Source organism: Amia ocellicauda, chromosome 21 (assembly GCF_036373705.1).
Source record: "Amia ocellicauda isolate fAmiCal2 chromosome 21, fAmiCal2.hap1, whole genome shotgun sequence".
Classification (NCBI taxonomy): domain Eukaryota; kingdom Metazoa; phylum Chordata; class Actinopteri; order Amiiformes; family Amiidae; genus Amia; species Amia ocellicauda.
In genome coordinates, this window is record NC_089870.1 from 7,736,392 (window position 1) to 7,750,806 (window position 14,415).

General features: G+C 36.4%; 1 protein-coding gene across 1 annotated transcript in view; it reads right to left on the minus strand.

Annotated features, from left to right (window-relative positions):
• LOC136716732 (formin) overlaps positions 1-14,415 on the minus strand; it is a 74,195-nt gene that overhangs the window by 40,927 nt on the left and 18,853 nt on the right. The window contains exons 5-8 of the mRNA XM_066694085.1: positions 13,641-13,782; positions 5,254-5,341; positions 802-863; positions 377-465 (exon numbers count right to left, since the gene is read on the minus strand). Of these exons, the coding sequence (XP_066550182.1) occupies positions 377-465; positions 802-863; positions 5,254-5,341; positions 13,641-13,782 (381 nt within the window). The remainder of the gene's footprint in view (positions 1-376; positions 466-801; positions 864-5,253; positions 5,342-13,640; positions 13,783-14,415) is intronic.

Below are 14,415 nucleotides of genomic sequence, written 5' to 3' on the forward strand. Positions count from 1 at the left end.
CAGAATGCTTAATTTGTCTTCACACATTCAGTGCCAAACAAAGCATACATACAATTAAAGAAAAAAGTTGTTTTAAAAACAGCTTAAAGCTCTATACTGTAAAACAGACTGGTGCAAAAAATCAAAAAAGGAACCACATTACTAGAAGCTATGTATCCAACACTGGGAAAGTGAACAACACAATCTAATGCAGTCAACATTTATTGAGCTAAGAGTGTAGCTTTGATGCTATCTAATAATAAACAGCTATACATTAAAAAAGGCAGATTGTCCCCTATATTTTAATGGGAAGCAATTTTGGATGGTTTTGCTATAGCTAATGACTATAAACTATAAACATGAAATGGCTACAATCAAGCTTTGGATGAATTCTTACTGTTCAGGTTTGTCTAGCAGCTTCACTTCATCCTCTCTCGATGTCTCATAGTGTTTCTTTATTTTCTCCAGTTCTTCACTTTGAGCCCTCTGTGATACAATTAGAAAGAGAAATACACACACACACACACACACACACACACACACACACACACACACACATACACACACACACACACAATGACAATTAGAATTAACTTCTCGCTAAAGATGAAACAGGAACACCACAAAAATAATTATAACACCAGGCAGGGGGCACAAAGATTCAATTATGTCATTGTTAATGGATGGCAGACACAAATAAAAATCATATTAAACTTCAGAGGTATGGTAAGAATTCCCTGTGCAAAAAACACTTTAAATGGATTTGGGATTCTCATATTTCTTCCATGCTATCATATTGCCAGCATATTCCAAAATACTTACATTTTCATATAAAGCCTCGATGGTTTCCAAGTCCACAACAGAGTTGTCCACAGTTAAAACAGCTGCAACAGTAAATACATTTATTAGAGGCATTTTCTTATAAAGTTGGATTATTTTAAGCAAGCATGCTGTCTTAATTAACTTCTGCCTGCATTTGGAAACAATGATGATTTTTTAGGATAAGTTTAGAAGGTTAAATGCATTTAGTCATGCTATTTCCTGCGCCGAACTGTTTTCAGCCAAAATCCAACAGGTTTTATACATACTTGAATATACACAGCCATGCCAACGATCTGAGTCGTACTTTGGCTCTTTCCCGAAGGTTATTTGGGGGGTAAATCTATTTTCCTCCTCTGCATTTCACAGCACATTTCTATGTTTACAAGAAACTTTTCAAACAATTACAAAAGGTATCACAAGATTTATATATAATGTCCTTGGGAAAAGTGGCTATCAGAGGATAGGGAAGCCAGTGAGAGCTGTGTAAGTGTGTAGTAGGCCAGTAGAAGTGCGAGATACACAAAAATCGCTTGTGTCGATAAGAATACAAGTGGGAGGAAATACAACTGCCTTCAATAACTTTTAACAGGAACAATGGCAGAGTTACAGAATTCGAAAAAAGCCCCTAGGTGTTCAGAGAGCCATCCAATGTGGAGAGATCTATTCTATAAAGCAGCACACCAAGCGTCTCAGCAACGGGTCACAGGAGAGAACCTGTAACTGCTTAACTCCTACCCCTTTAGTAGGAACCACCACAGAACACAGTAATGATCTCTTAAAGGGGAACGAACAAGAGACGAAAGCTTTGAATTTTGGCCTAGAACTAACATGCTCAGACAACTCTGCAGCATCCAAACTAAAAAAAACACTCTTCAGATTTGTACTGAGTGCTGTGCTTCTTGTTTCTGAATATAAAGTTAATAATTAAAAAAAATCTGGCAAGCATCAGTTATACACAGAACTTGTGATGCGGTTACACCAATGTCCATTTTATTTTTGTCTGTCCGTGTATAAGAACTCTTAGAAGGATTGACAGAGGTTTACGACTGATTAGCTGCTGTGAGCTGTCAGGATACGTTTTGGGGGATTACTTTGTGGTTTTACACTTAGTCATTTAAGGATTGTCAAGAAGTCTGAATGTGTTGGAAAACAGGCAACACTGAGATCTGTCAGTAGGAAGTACACAATCTGCCAATATGTCTTCATATCTGAGAGGCAGCTACCTGTTTGCCAGACAAATGTCTTTAACCCTGCTGCACACTTGTCCATTTGACAGAATCCCACAAATCCACAAAAAAACAGCACTCGCAGTGTATAAAATAATATACAGGTGGTCAAAATGGTGATCACTACAAACACACTACAGAAATGGTGTTGACAGAGCCTTCAAACTGTGGCGACCAGTTTCATGAGTGGGGAGGCACAGTGAAATATACAGAGGTTCATTAAACATGGATGTTATTTATATTGACTGTCAGGGGTCTGCATTAGTATTAACCTCAGATTTGAAATGATTGAAAGATTTTAATCAATTTAATCATTTTGCATCCTGGTCTTTTTGCTGCATTTTGTTTTCAATTACAATTGCATTTTCATATGCCCCATAACACCCCTACTTTCACCTTGTTGCCCTGTTATCAATGGGGTAGGTCAGTGGACTAGATTTTCCTACCAAGGAACATTTTAAGGACCATTTGTAATGCCAGTGATGTCATCAAAAGTAGGTATATTTAATTATCAAATATTTCTATAACCTTTCATTCAGAGATTAGCGACAGTCACCCGTATTCACAGATCATTGTATGAATATCAATATGAACAGAATTTGTTTGTTTTCAAAGACATTTTAAAAGTACTGTTAGAGCTAAGAGGGATCAGAGTCTTTTAATATGAATATGAAGGCAATAGTTAATATTATATTTATTTTTCTACCTTTTAAGAACCTGTAGTAAATTGTGAAAAATCAAACCAAAAAAAACTCTTGAAGCAAGTCTATCACTCCAAAAGGTACCCAGTGCAGGTTTAAGTTTTGAAACAGTGACAAAAAATCCCTTTTTTGTGTTGCAGTTGAGATGAAAAGCTCCGTAAATATTTTTGTAAAGTCCATGCGATAGCCAGGTTTTTCCAATTACTGTTTGGAATTGAACAACTGTTCATTTCTATTGCAATTTATAAAAAAGATTGAATGATCTTGAGCCAATGATTTGAGTTGAGCACATTCTCATTTCTTCCAATATCCCTCAAAGGCAAAAAAAAAAAAAAAAGTCAAATTGAAATGATGTTTTTCAGTTTAATTGTTATAATGTCTTACCTTTTAATGAGAAGCACCCTCTTTTAGTGAACTTTTAGTAAGACAGCATAGGGTTTTATTGCTTTGTAATTAAATTCTATATATATGTAATATATATGTAATTTTTTCATCAGGAATAAGGGTTGTTATGTTGAATTACCTTTGCTGTATACATTCAGTGCAACAATTGTATTTTTATTGCAAATTAGTTTATCTTAATTTACAGTAGAATGTTGGATTGTGCTTTGTAATAACATAGGTTCAATACATGTGTAAAATGTTGAGTGTTTTGACATATTGGGTTAACTGCAGATGCATTAATATATGACCACGTCAATGTGAAAATAATGCCTGCAGTGGCACTGTCCTACTGCAATTTCCAAGTATATAAGATACTGCGAGATTCAGTATGTATGTTGCTCCGAATTCAGAGCCAGCGTGGGTGAGCGTGCCCTCTGCTTCATGGTGGGATTATGAAAAAAATAAGCTGGAGGGCAATTTCCTACTGCTTATTAAAATGGATTACACCGGCCTCAACAGCCCATTTTTCAGCCACTCACCTTGAACCGTTCAAATGAGCAAATAGTGTTCTTAGCTGCGAGTTTTGGAGCCCGGATATCTTTGCAGGGGTAGATCAAAGTGCTCGAAATGTGGTCCCACTCATTTTCATCTACTTCTCACTCATCACATTGGCCCTACGGTACCTTGTTCTCCTGTGAATTTTGGTGGCCCACTAGTGAAGGTGGCTTTCTTTCAGACTTGAGAAACTAACCAGAGCATTCCCAGACCTCTAGTGCCTTAGTGGTTGTAATTACATTAAATGTCAGATGTCTTTTTAATTTGCCAACAACGGTTAGTAAAGGGGACCGAGTCTTTAGAAGTCCTTATTAACTGGCTTCCCTACATTGTCAGATTAGATTGTCCATTTCACCTACACCTCACATTAAGTCAAAAGGAAGTCGACACATGCTGTGAAAAGCTGGTAATTTTATTGGGGTTTCTCTACCTCCAAAAAACAAGAAACAAAAAAGAAAGAGAAAAATTAAAACCGCTGCTTGGCTAAATCTGTTTTTTCACTTGTATTGGGCTGGGAAATTAAGAAAAGCATTTTTATGTGGCTCTATGGTGTCTGCTCACAACTACACAAATTTATATACAGACGGATCATTAGTGCAGTGTTGCAGCCATTAGGACATGGTAACCGTCACCGGCGACAATAAACAGATCAGCCTCACGCACTTAGGCGGCCAGACGCATATTAAAATGTACACTATAAATTCACACTTTTTTTTCTCATTTGTTTGTTTTCTTTCTGAACGTATCATTCAGGGGGATCAGTTTCACAATGCTTCTGTGCTGACCTGACATGGTCGGTTAATCAGAAAGTTATACATTCCTTAAATAGAAATATATTTTTTTTAAACAGTTCCAGTAAATCAACAATTAAAAAAAAAAATCCTTCAACAAGCTTTCTCCTTTCCTGGAATTTCTGCAGATCAGATACATTTGAAGTGAAGAGGTATGGAAGAAGGCTGTCTGCATCCTTTGTTATATCTAAGATTAATTTTGTGTTTGGCTGACTGGCTCATAATACAGACCAAGAAAGGCACATTTAATGCAATTAAAACTTCCTCAGACTACAGAGGGGGAAATGCCAGTATTCATTGAAATCAAAACAAATGTACAGTATTTAAATAATATAAAAACATTACGGTTGAATTTGACCTAAAAAGCGGTTTTAATTTAAATACTGTGTGCAATTATTATTGTAAAACACCTCTCTCTCTCTCTCTCTCTCATTAGTCGTGTACACACAACCGTTGCTTTTGAAGTGTGCTGAATGGAAAACTGCCAAATCTTTATATTTAACAGTATCTTGCTCTTTTCAAATCTTAATAAAATTTATATAAATATTTCTTTGCTCAAAACATGTCATTTTACTCAATTAAAAACATTCTAGTTTTACTCTACCAGGCATGTAAACTCAAGACAGCTTCATGAAAGGTTTTGGTTCAAAATAAACATAAATTGAATGCTTTTTTAAGGTAATATGTAGTTGAAGTTAATTAAATATTGTACTCCAGTTTATTGCAGGAAATAATTGATATGTTGTCTGAACCCTGGCCCAGCCCAAAAGAATCCCGTGAAGATGTTAATCTCACCTTGCTGAATGTCTTTCATTTCCAGATGTAGACTCGAGATGAGGATCCCCACAGCTTGAGAGCGTTTCCCATCCAATAGCTTAATAAGCTGAAAACAACAGCAACAAAAAAAAATATTCATGGAACTAAAGGTTCAAAGTTAAATGCACATTTTATTCAAAATAAAGAATTTCAAATATAGATAAAATACATTTCTAAATTTTAAACAGCCATATGAATGCTTTCATAAAGGACACATTTTCTATTAATCTAAGACATTCTGAAAAAAACTAAAACAGCAACTTGAGGATGCATTAAAATAAGTTTCATTTCAGTTTTGACTTTTGAAATATTTATGCTTTGCGTCATCTTGAAAATGTGCCACTCTTTCAAAAAAGAGTAAACAAAAAGATAAGGCTGAAATCAAGCTATTTACTTGTCAATTAATTCAAAAGGGTTGTCTTAAGTGTTTTTATTATTCTGGGTACATGTTTTACCATCATCTCCTCACAAGGGACCAGTAGAAAGGAATTGAAGATTAGTATATTTTGCTTCACAGTGTTGATATGACAACACATATTGTCGAACACACATTAGATATCACATCCCCAAAGACTAGTTCAAACTGTGAATAAATATGCCACAGAATAATCTATTTATTTATAAAAACACTCCAGATAATTCCAAAATTAAACCTTTTTAAAAAACAAACTTCAGCAAACCCTATCATATATGCAGTCTTTCTTCTGATAGCCCACTCTAACGGCTTAAGGATTATGGGAGGCAATGGCATAGGAATCAGGAATCCCACCTATAATGTATTATACCTCACCAATGGGCTTTGGATCACTGCACTAAGACTATAAACTTTCCCTGCACCCCTCCTCCCTGTCAGAATTGTAAAGTGCACTTTTTTTGTCTTCCTATCACTGGGCTGGCATGCCAAAACATCCATGGAAGACGTAAGCAGCACAAAATTAAACAGGAAAACGCAAATGATATGAACTAACACAGAGGATAAAAGTTGCTCCTTTAAACTAAAGACCGACAGTAATTTAAACGTGTAAAGCGGTGGTTACATTTGTTTTATGATGCTATTCTGGAGTGCTTGTTTAATTACTGCCAACAGTTGGTCACATTTGACATTCTGTCCGAGACCAGTGCCAGACTTGAAGAGCAGCATCTTAAATCCCCTCCACGCCAGTTTTGTGATGCCATTTCTCGGAAATGCACTTTTCCAGGCATAAACTAATTCTGTTTAAAAAGTCTCGTTAAATAATATAAATACTAAAATGTGAAGTGGTTCTCAAAATGTGCTAAGAACTGGCAGTATTTAGTGTTGTAGCTGTTGTGCAATTTTTAGATGTTGCTCAGCTGATAGAAAATCAAGTAATCCTGGAGGAGCAACATTTTTCCATTGTTAGATTAACAATTTGCTGGTAGGAAGAGGATACGTATGTTTCAGGGACACATCCAACCCATGAAATATATTATTCACAATGAATGACTTCACTTTTAATACCCAGCAAAAACAAGAGGAAAATCATATGGTTTGTGGGCAATATATCTCTTAAGTCCGATACAGAAAATAGATATATTTACTACATAAACACAAACGGAAACATGCATACAAAATGTATTTATTATTTCTAACAATTTCTGTAAATATCTATCTTTCTATTATATAGGTATCAATCTAATCTATTTATCTTTGTCTCAATTGTGTAATCCCTTAAATAGGCATTAAGATAATTATTCTTGAGGAGAAAGGGAGTATATAAATATAAAACAAAATATAGAAATACATATTTAAGTTTGTACACGCCAGCATGAACTAAATAAGGAGTGAGTTCAGGGTCCTCTCTAGGAGCAGCACACACGTCTTCTGAACTTGTACACTTGGCAAAAGATTAGTTTCGAAACAGGATAATTACAGGCTTTAGCGGGTGTAATTTGTATGGCCTTCGCTGACCTCTTAGTTGACCTTCTTCCAAGGCAAATTCATACACTGTCATAATCCTTATTAGACATGCATAGTTTGCAGCTAAGCCATTCCATACTTTTCTTATAAGTGGATGTGTTCGCAGAAGCGGCTGTTTTAAAGTAATACCTGTATGGATGAACGAAAGACATAAAATGGCAGAAATGAAAGAAAAAACTAAATACCAGAAAAATAGATGCATAATAAAGTATTATAACACAAAAAACAACAACACAAGCCATAAAAGGGCATCTTTCTCAGTCTGGAAGAGTAGGCTACAGTTTTATAACAAACTATAAATTCACAGGATTTTTATTTGTGCCTACACATGGTCACAATTACTTATGACTGAATTACCCATAAAGCTAGAAACAGTTTTTGGCAAGGTAAAGCCCTGCTTTAAAAGTTAATGTTTCAACTTTCTTCATTAGGTAGCAGTTGCTGTGATTACTGAGTTTTCGCTACTGAGGCATTCAGTGGGAAACAAAAAAAAGTCTTAGAAGTGAGTATTGTGTTACAAAAGGTAAAATATATGCTGCTTAAACAGCCATTATTGATATCACTGTTGATCTCCAAAAACACCGACATTTGAGGAAAACAGCAAAGGTTTAATTGTACCAGAAACACCAGTATTAACCTCTCTGTAACTCGAATCACTGATGATACATTGTAGGGACTCATGGGATTTCACAAACAATTCTAGCTCTCATCAATCACTTTTTTAACCAAATAAGCGCCAATTAAATATTTCTGGGGAACAGGAAAAAGAGTTTCCTTTTGTTAATGACACCCTGATTATCCAAGACATTTTAGGATGCCATTGCCCAATATCACACAAAGCAATTGTCTGGGTGTCAGATTGAATATAGGTAGCAGTTCCAGTAAATAGCTCCATGAAAAGTCCCTGAAACAACTACACAACAATTTCCATACCGCACTCACTGTGTTCTTCCTGTTAACCTTTACCACATAATGCTGGAAACTGAGAGGCAACAAATTCTTGAGTTCCACTCTTGTTCAGTATATTCTGTATATTTATAGCTGCAGTAGATTGATATAAAGAATTAAATAAATAGTTTTACTTTTATAATTAATATTATGTAAAGTGAATGATAACAGATATAACTTTAAGGGAATTATGAATACCCATGAAGCGCATCATTGTGTGGGTATAATACAATGTCAAAAGATGGTATAGTTGGAATTACCAGTGTTTACTGTGGATGAAAATATCTTTCACAAATATTCACTCAATATGAAAGATAAACAATTGCCTGCTTGATTTATTTCTCATTGGAATGGATATTATGCATCCCAGAGCATTATTCACATGGAAAATGCGTTGACATGTGCATCCTTTCCACTTCAAAAAGCCTGCCTTCAAAATATCACTGTTCATATTAGACCTTAAGTAAAACCACATGTGAGCAATTACTCAAAGCCGGTTAGAAGTTAAAGATAACAGAAACCCCATTATCTTCAATGTCATCCTACAGCTTTGATATGATAATCATTGGGGTAAAGGACTCTGGAGGAACTGAGGCCTTTGATTCGAAAAGGACACATGATACAGATTACACAGCGTTTTGCGAATTTGCTCTCATAGGTGAAGAAATGGTGGCAGTGGCTGTTTCCGATTCGAATTGGACAAGAGAAAATCAGTCATTTCCATAATGCGCACACACCATTTCCTAAAAATGCCCTCGGGCCTGGAAGAGAATTGAACAGATATGCATACACTGGCAAAATCCTTTAAAAAAACATAAGCATGTGTGTGACCCCGCCTAACTTTGTTGCTATCACATTTTTTAACAGATAAATGGTTGAAGAAGGAATGTGATAAAATTTACCATGATCGTATGCATAAATAGCACTTCTGTCAAATATATATAGTGTCAATGCCTACAATACTGATTTTTTTCAATTAAAAGTGTATACCTGCATTTTCCAGCTATATATTTATATATTTAATGCGAGGAGAAATCTCATGACCAGGAAATTGAGTCAGGTGCCCTGGAAATAATTATTGTCTGAGTCAAAAATTCCTCATCTCACTAAGCGAGTTTGCCCCATCTTAATACCATGCTTGTTTCATTAGTTCTTAAAATCTCAAAAAGTGAGCAATATACTCTCTGACAAAGCAGAATTGAGCTCCGAATGTGTTGAACTGAAAAAACAAACTTAGCGAAACACATAGACAATCCGGCAGAACAAATGTCTTTGAACACGAACCACAGAGAGAACACACTTTAGGGATAAAACATGAAAATGTAAACACGTACGTTTTGTTTAGCTGAACTTTTTAAATGAACTTCAATGCCAAGAAAAGAAAGCCAAATTTCTTATTCATTCTGAGCGTACAGTAACCTCTGTTCCCCCCAAGCCACTGAGGCCTAAGAGATTTCCTTTGTAGAAGCTTTTCTGACTTCAGGTTTCTCAGCTGCATGTTTTGCTATGTTAGTTCAGTTAATATTATATTTGTAAGCCAGTAGTACTTCTGTTGCTTTTTCATAAGCTTGATTTCCATTTCAATGAATCTCATTTGCCTTAAAAACAGGGAAAGTGCGCCATTACACCCTCCCAATACAACACACGCTATGATGTTAAAAAAATTCTGTTCTGGCTATCCGTTAAAGAATAGGTTTCCATCATTCAGAATTTACATGTTTAGGCCTACATGTTTCCTTAGCCTGGTATTTTTTTATTCAATGTACAATATTTGATCCAACTGCTTTTCAAACTAGACTCAAAGTGATTGAAATTAAAATAAACTCTGCCAAAAAAACAAACATCCAGTTTCAAGGCTTTAAAAGTACAAAAACAAGCTTCCAATACCATTATCTGGATTGTATCGAATTTCATTTCACTTGTTTATAAATCTCTTCTTAGTGACCAGACTGAGAGGAGAGCCATAGATCTGCTCAAGTGACTGACACACACAGACTGTCGACCTGGAGCCCACCAAGATTGATCCACTAAAGTTGCTCAACCCACATAGTGCCAGCAGAGAATTGTTAACCACTTGGACGCCACAATCCCAGCCCTGTTACTGTGCCAAAATAAATGCAGAGTTGCATCATGAGACTTTACCCAATTGACATAATAGAAAAAGATCTCAAAAGAATTCTCCATACAGAACAAGAGCTCCAATATCAAAGATTAAGCTGTTTCCACAATAAGTGGTTGGCTTTTTTTTTTAAATAAACAACTGTCATTTCTGTGCTCAGAATGTCCATGGTATCTGATAAAAAAAAAAAAAAACTATTCAATATCAAATAGCATTTTTGTTTTCTTGGTTGTTTTCTTTTCTTGATAGTTTATTTTGAGTGGAGGGGGTGTAAGCAGGGGTAGATGAATGGGCTTTTCTCTGTCTCACAGGAAATGCAAGGCGCAATGTGGTTGAGGCTTAATAAATGTACCACAGGAGATACAGTTGTACTTGTGGTTATAGTCCAGACTCAAGAACATATATTGTTTTGAAAACACGCAAGGGTATATATTCCTGTTACTAACTCGTTTTATTTCGTAAACTGATTCTCAGATTCTCAACTGACAATTACCACTCAATTATGCCAGAACAACCATGCGCTGGTCCTAAGACATACCATTACATGATTGGAGATGAACACAATGGAAAAATGATAAATATACCATATACAGATGAACACTCCTGTCATTTTTTTTTTGTAGTTTTGAGTAATGTTAGTATCCATAAGTGTATGTGGATATATGGTATGTGCTCTAAACTAGGCACTTAATAACAAATACCATTCCTATCCAATTTGCTTTTTAAGTGTCCTGACTGAAACTGAATAAGAGGTGACAACAAACAAAAACAAAAGGACAGTTAGGAGAAGTGGGGGAAATTATTCACTTCCTGAAAGAGTAGTAGCACTTTTGACCTGTCATTGTCTTCTTGTAGGGGTTATTTATTTTGAACATGGTCCTAACCTTGGGTATTTAGTGGTGTGTTGTATTGAACAGGAACCCTGTCAGATATCTCAGGGGCATAACAAAAAACAAAGGCACTTCAGGGCCGGGTCCCACGCACGTGGTCAAGCAGTAAAGACACTGGTGACTGTGGTTAAGAAGCTGGACTCCAACTGGATCACTTTCCTCTTTGTGTAGACAGTTGTGTGCTATTTGTCTCCACACCCCTACAGTCAAAACATATATTTGGATCATTTCTGGGAGGGGCCACCTTTTCCTTCCGACTGAGTGTTTCAGAGCACCACACACTGACCCTTTTATTTTCACAGGCTATGTGTTGTTTTCCAATGCAAGGTCACTTCACAGTCCATGAGTTCATCGCTCCATTGCCCAGACACAGCGATAACAGATTCGCCTAAGAGTGGATCCTTCAACAAGGGGGTGGCATTGTTTCTCCTCAGGGTTTGAAGATGACTGGGTTCCAACACTTTTTAGGCAGCCTTTGAATGAGGTGGGTTCATTGGTGTTAGCAGGGTCACCTCGCTACTATTCCAGTAGGAAACAGTTAAAGTCGAACCGGTGACCCCTTGGCGTGCCAAATGAATCGGATCAAATAACTGTGACCAATGGGGAATTATCCTCATGATGTCATCAGGTATGTAACCTTTGTTCTCACACATCTGAGGCACACCCCCTTGAGCAGGCCAGGATCTCCTAAATAAGAGTATACTGGGAAGCGAAGTTACACTCCAGGTCAAAGAAAGCTTTCTGAGAGACACCTACAAATAGGGCAGCCCGAGCCCTCAGCTCTGCTAGTCAGTATTTTATTGGTCACCTTCTGAAACAATTGATTCCAGTTGATTCAACTGAATTAATAGCTCAGTCAACCAGACATTTTGCAGTTTTATCAAAATAAATAGATATAATTAATACATAGGTTAATGAAGTTTATTCAACTAGACAGACTCCAGACAGACAATATGGGTAATTGTTTTATGAACATCTTTACCAGCAATGACAATTTTGAAATTTAGGACTGGATTAAATCAAAACTTTGACCCACCCGCTAATAGAAAACTACAGAACTGTACTCAGTTGCAGCTTCATTTTTAGTAAGATGACAATTTCTTCTAATCAGAAATGTAACTGCTATAATGTACAGGTTTGTAGTTTGCTATTAGCAGGTGGGTCAAAGTTTTGATTTAATCAGGGCCTTAGACTTGAAATTTTAGACTTAGACTTGTGCTGTGTTTGAAAGCAAAGAAAAAAAAGAAGGCAATTACACCTTTAAGACTTAAACAATATTTTTCATAATAATTTCACAATTTGCTCCCAAGACAACGGTAATCTGTTTAGCAGAATATTAGTTTTAATCTGCTTTTTTAATCTTATTTTCAGAGACTTCGTCTAGAATCTAGAACTGCATTCTTTGTTTTATATGACAATATCACTGGTTTGTAGGGGACATAACACACCCATATTCACCAGAGTTGTATTCCAGTAACACTCCCAAAATACATGAAAATTCGAAGAAAGAAGCAGTGACGTGAAAAGGCTTGTTTTAAAGCATCACCTCCACGTCTCATGAGTTCAAATGTGTTTCCCATGCCCTCTGGTGGCTGGTCTACAACTGCAATACCAGTCAGACTCAGCTATAGAGCAAACAGAGTCACATTACGAATAAACTGGGAGACCTATGGGATCACAGAGCCAGCAACAAGCTGGAAAGTTGACCGAATGAGATAGGGAAATTCTTTATAGTAACATACAATGGCTTTTCTGAAGGTTTACATTATGGACAAGCTATCTCCAGAGATTTCAAAGTTACTGGCCATACTTCAGGAGTAATAATGAGATTTCCTCAGTCTCGATAGCTCAGAAACAACAAGGCCTTCTCTCTTGCTAAGGCTTGGCAGCTACAAACAAGCACTATTAATTCATTTCTGAACTAGTCTCATGTCTCATACCTAACACCTCTGTAAAGACAAGGGATAAAGAGCCTTTGTTGGGCATGTTTCTTTATTTAACTAATTAATGTTAAATATCAGCAAACAACAAAGATCTTTCTATTTGTTTAATCTATAGGTCACTTGTTGTGGGCTGAGAAAACACTGGTGCCGTAAACAGCTCTGAGTTGTGTAATGCTTGGCTACTGATGCATGAATAACCCTTTCTGTAGAAGACCGCAAATAAAACACCCCAGTAATCCAGTGCTGTCCAAAGTATTCAAATTATATAAAAACAAAAACAAACATGCGTGTGTAAGATGAAGTCAAATCATAAATACATCCCAGTTCAGGCCAAGAAAACTAGTAGTCCAGGTAATTCCCAGTTTATACACAGAATCGGTTATTTTTCTCTGAATCTGTCCAACTTAATCTCTATGTTGTGAAATGAGTACTAAAGTAGATTTATTAAACCTAACGGGCGACTAACAGGAACTGCCAAGGGGTGAGATGACAAAATCAAATCAATGACAAAAATAAACACAACCAACCTTTTTAGCCTTGGCCTTCTTTTCATAGGTGTCTGACAGTGGTTTCTTCTTGGGCTGCAGTGTGGCTTTGGAGAAAAGATCTTCAAACTCTGTTGGATCCAAAATATTCGGTTCTTCTAGCGAACCCCACAATGTGTTATTGCTAGAAAAAGAGAGACATGGGAAAGCTAGAAGACTGCACTCGGTACACGGATGTCTAAAGAATCCAGTTCCTAATACTTCTCACAGACCAAATGTGAAATAGCTAAATAAAATAAGAACATGCCTTTCGGGAGGGGGGCTGCTTTTTCAAATTTCAAGTTAAAATAGATAAAAAGCATACATAGGTGAAATGAAAGCCTTTAACAAATACAAATGTCTGAGTGTAATGAAACTTTTACATCTAGACAAATTGCACAACAAATGTCATGACAGCAATTAACCAGGCTTACAGGGAACCGTCTTCTGGGATGAATGTCCATACACATATTTAATTGAATAGACTTGATATTTTCTGCCCCCAATGAGAATACCACAGCCATTTCTTGAACGACCTAACCTTTTCATGAAGGAACCATAAATAAACAACCATTTTCTCCCCACACTTCTATTTTGAGATGAGTCGGCAAAGTGTTTATTTACATTTTAACTTAACCTCGATTTTTTTCAAGCTCTGGTAAACATGTTTTAGTGCTAGTTTAGACAAGGAACAGAGCTTTGTCTCGACATCTGTTCTGCTAATTTCAGCAAGCTCTTTTTACCCAAGTATTTTCTCAAGTATCAAAAGACGAGTCCT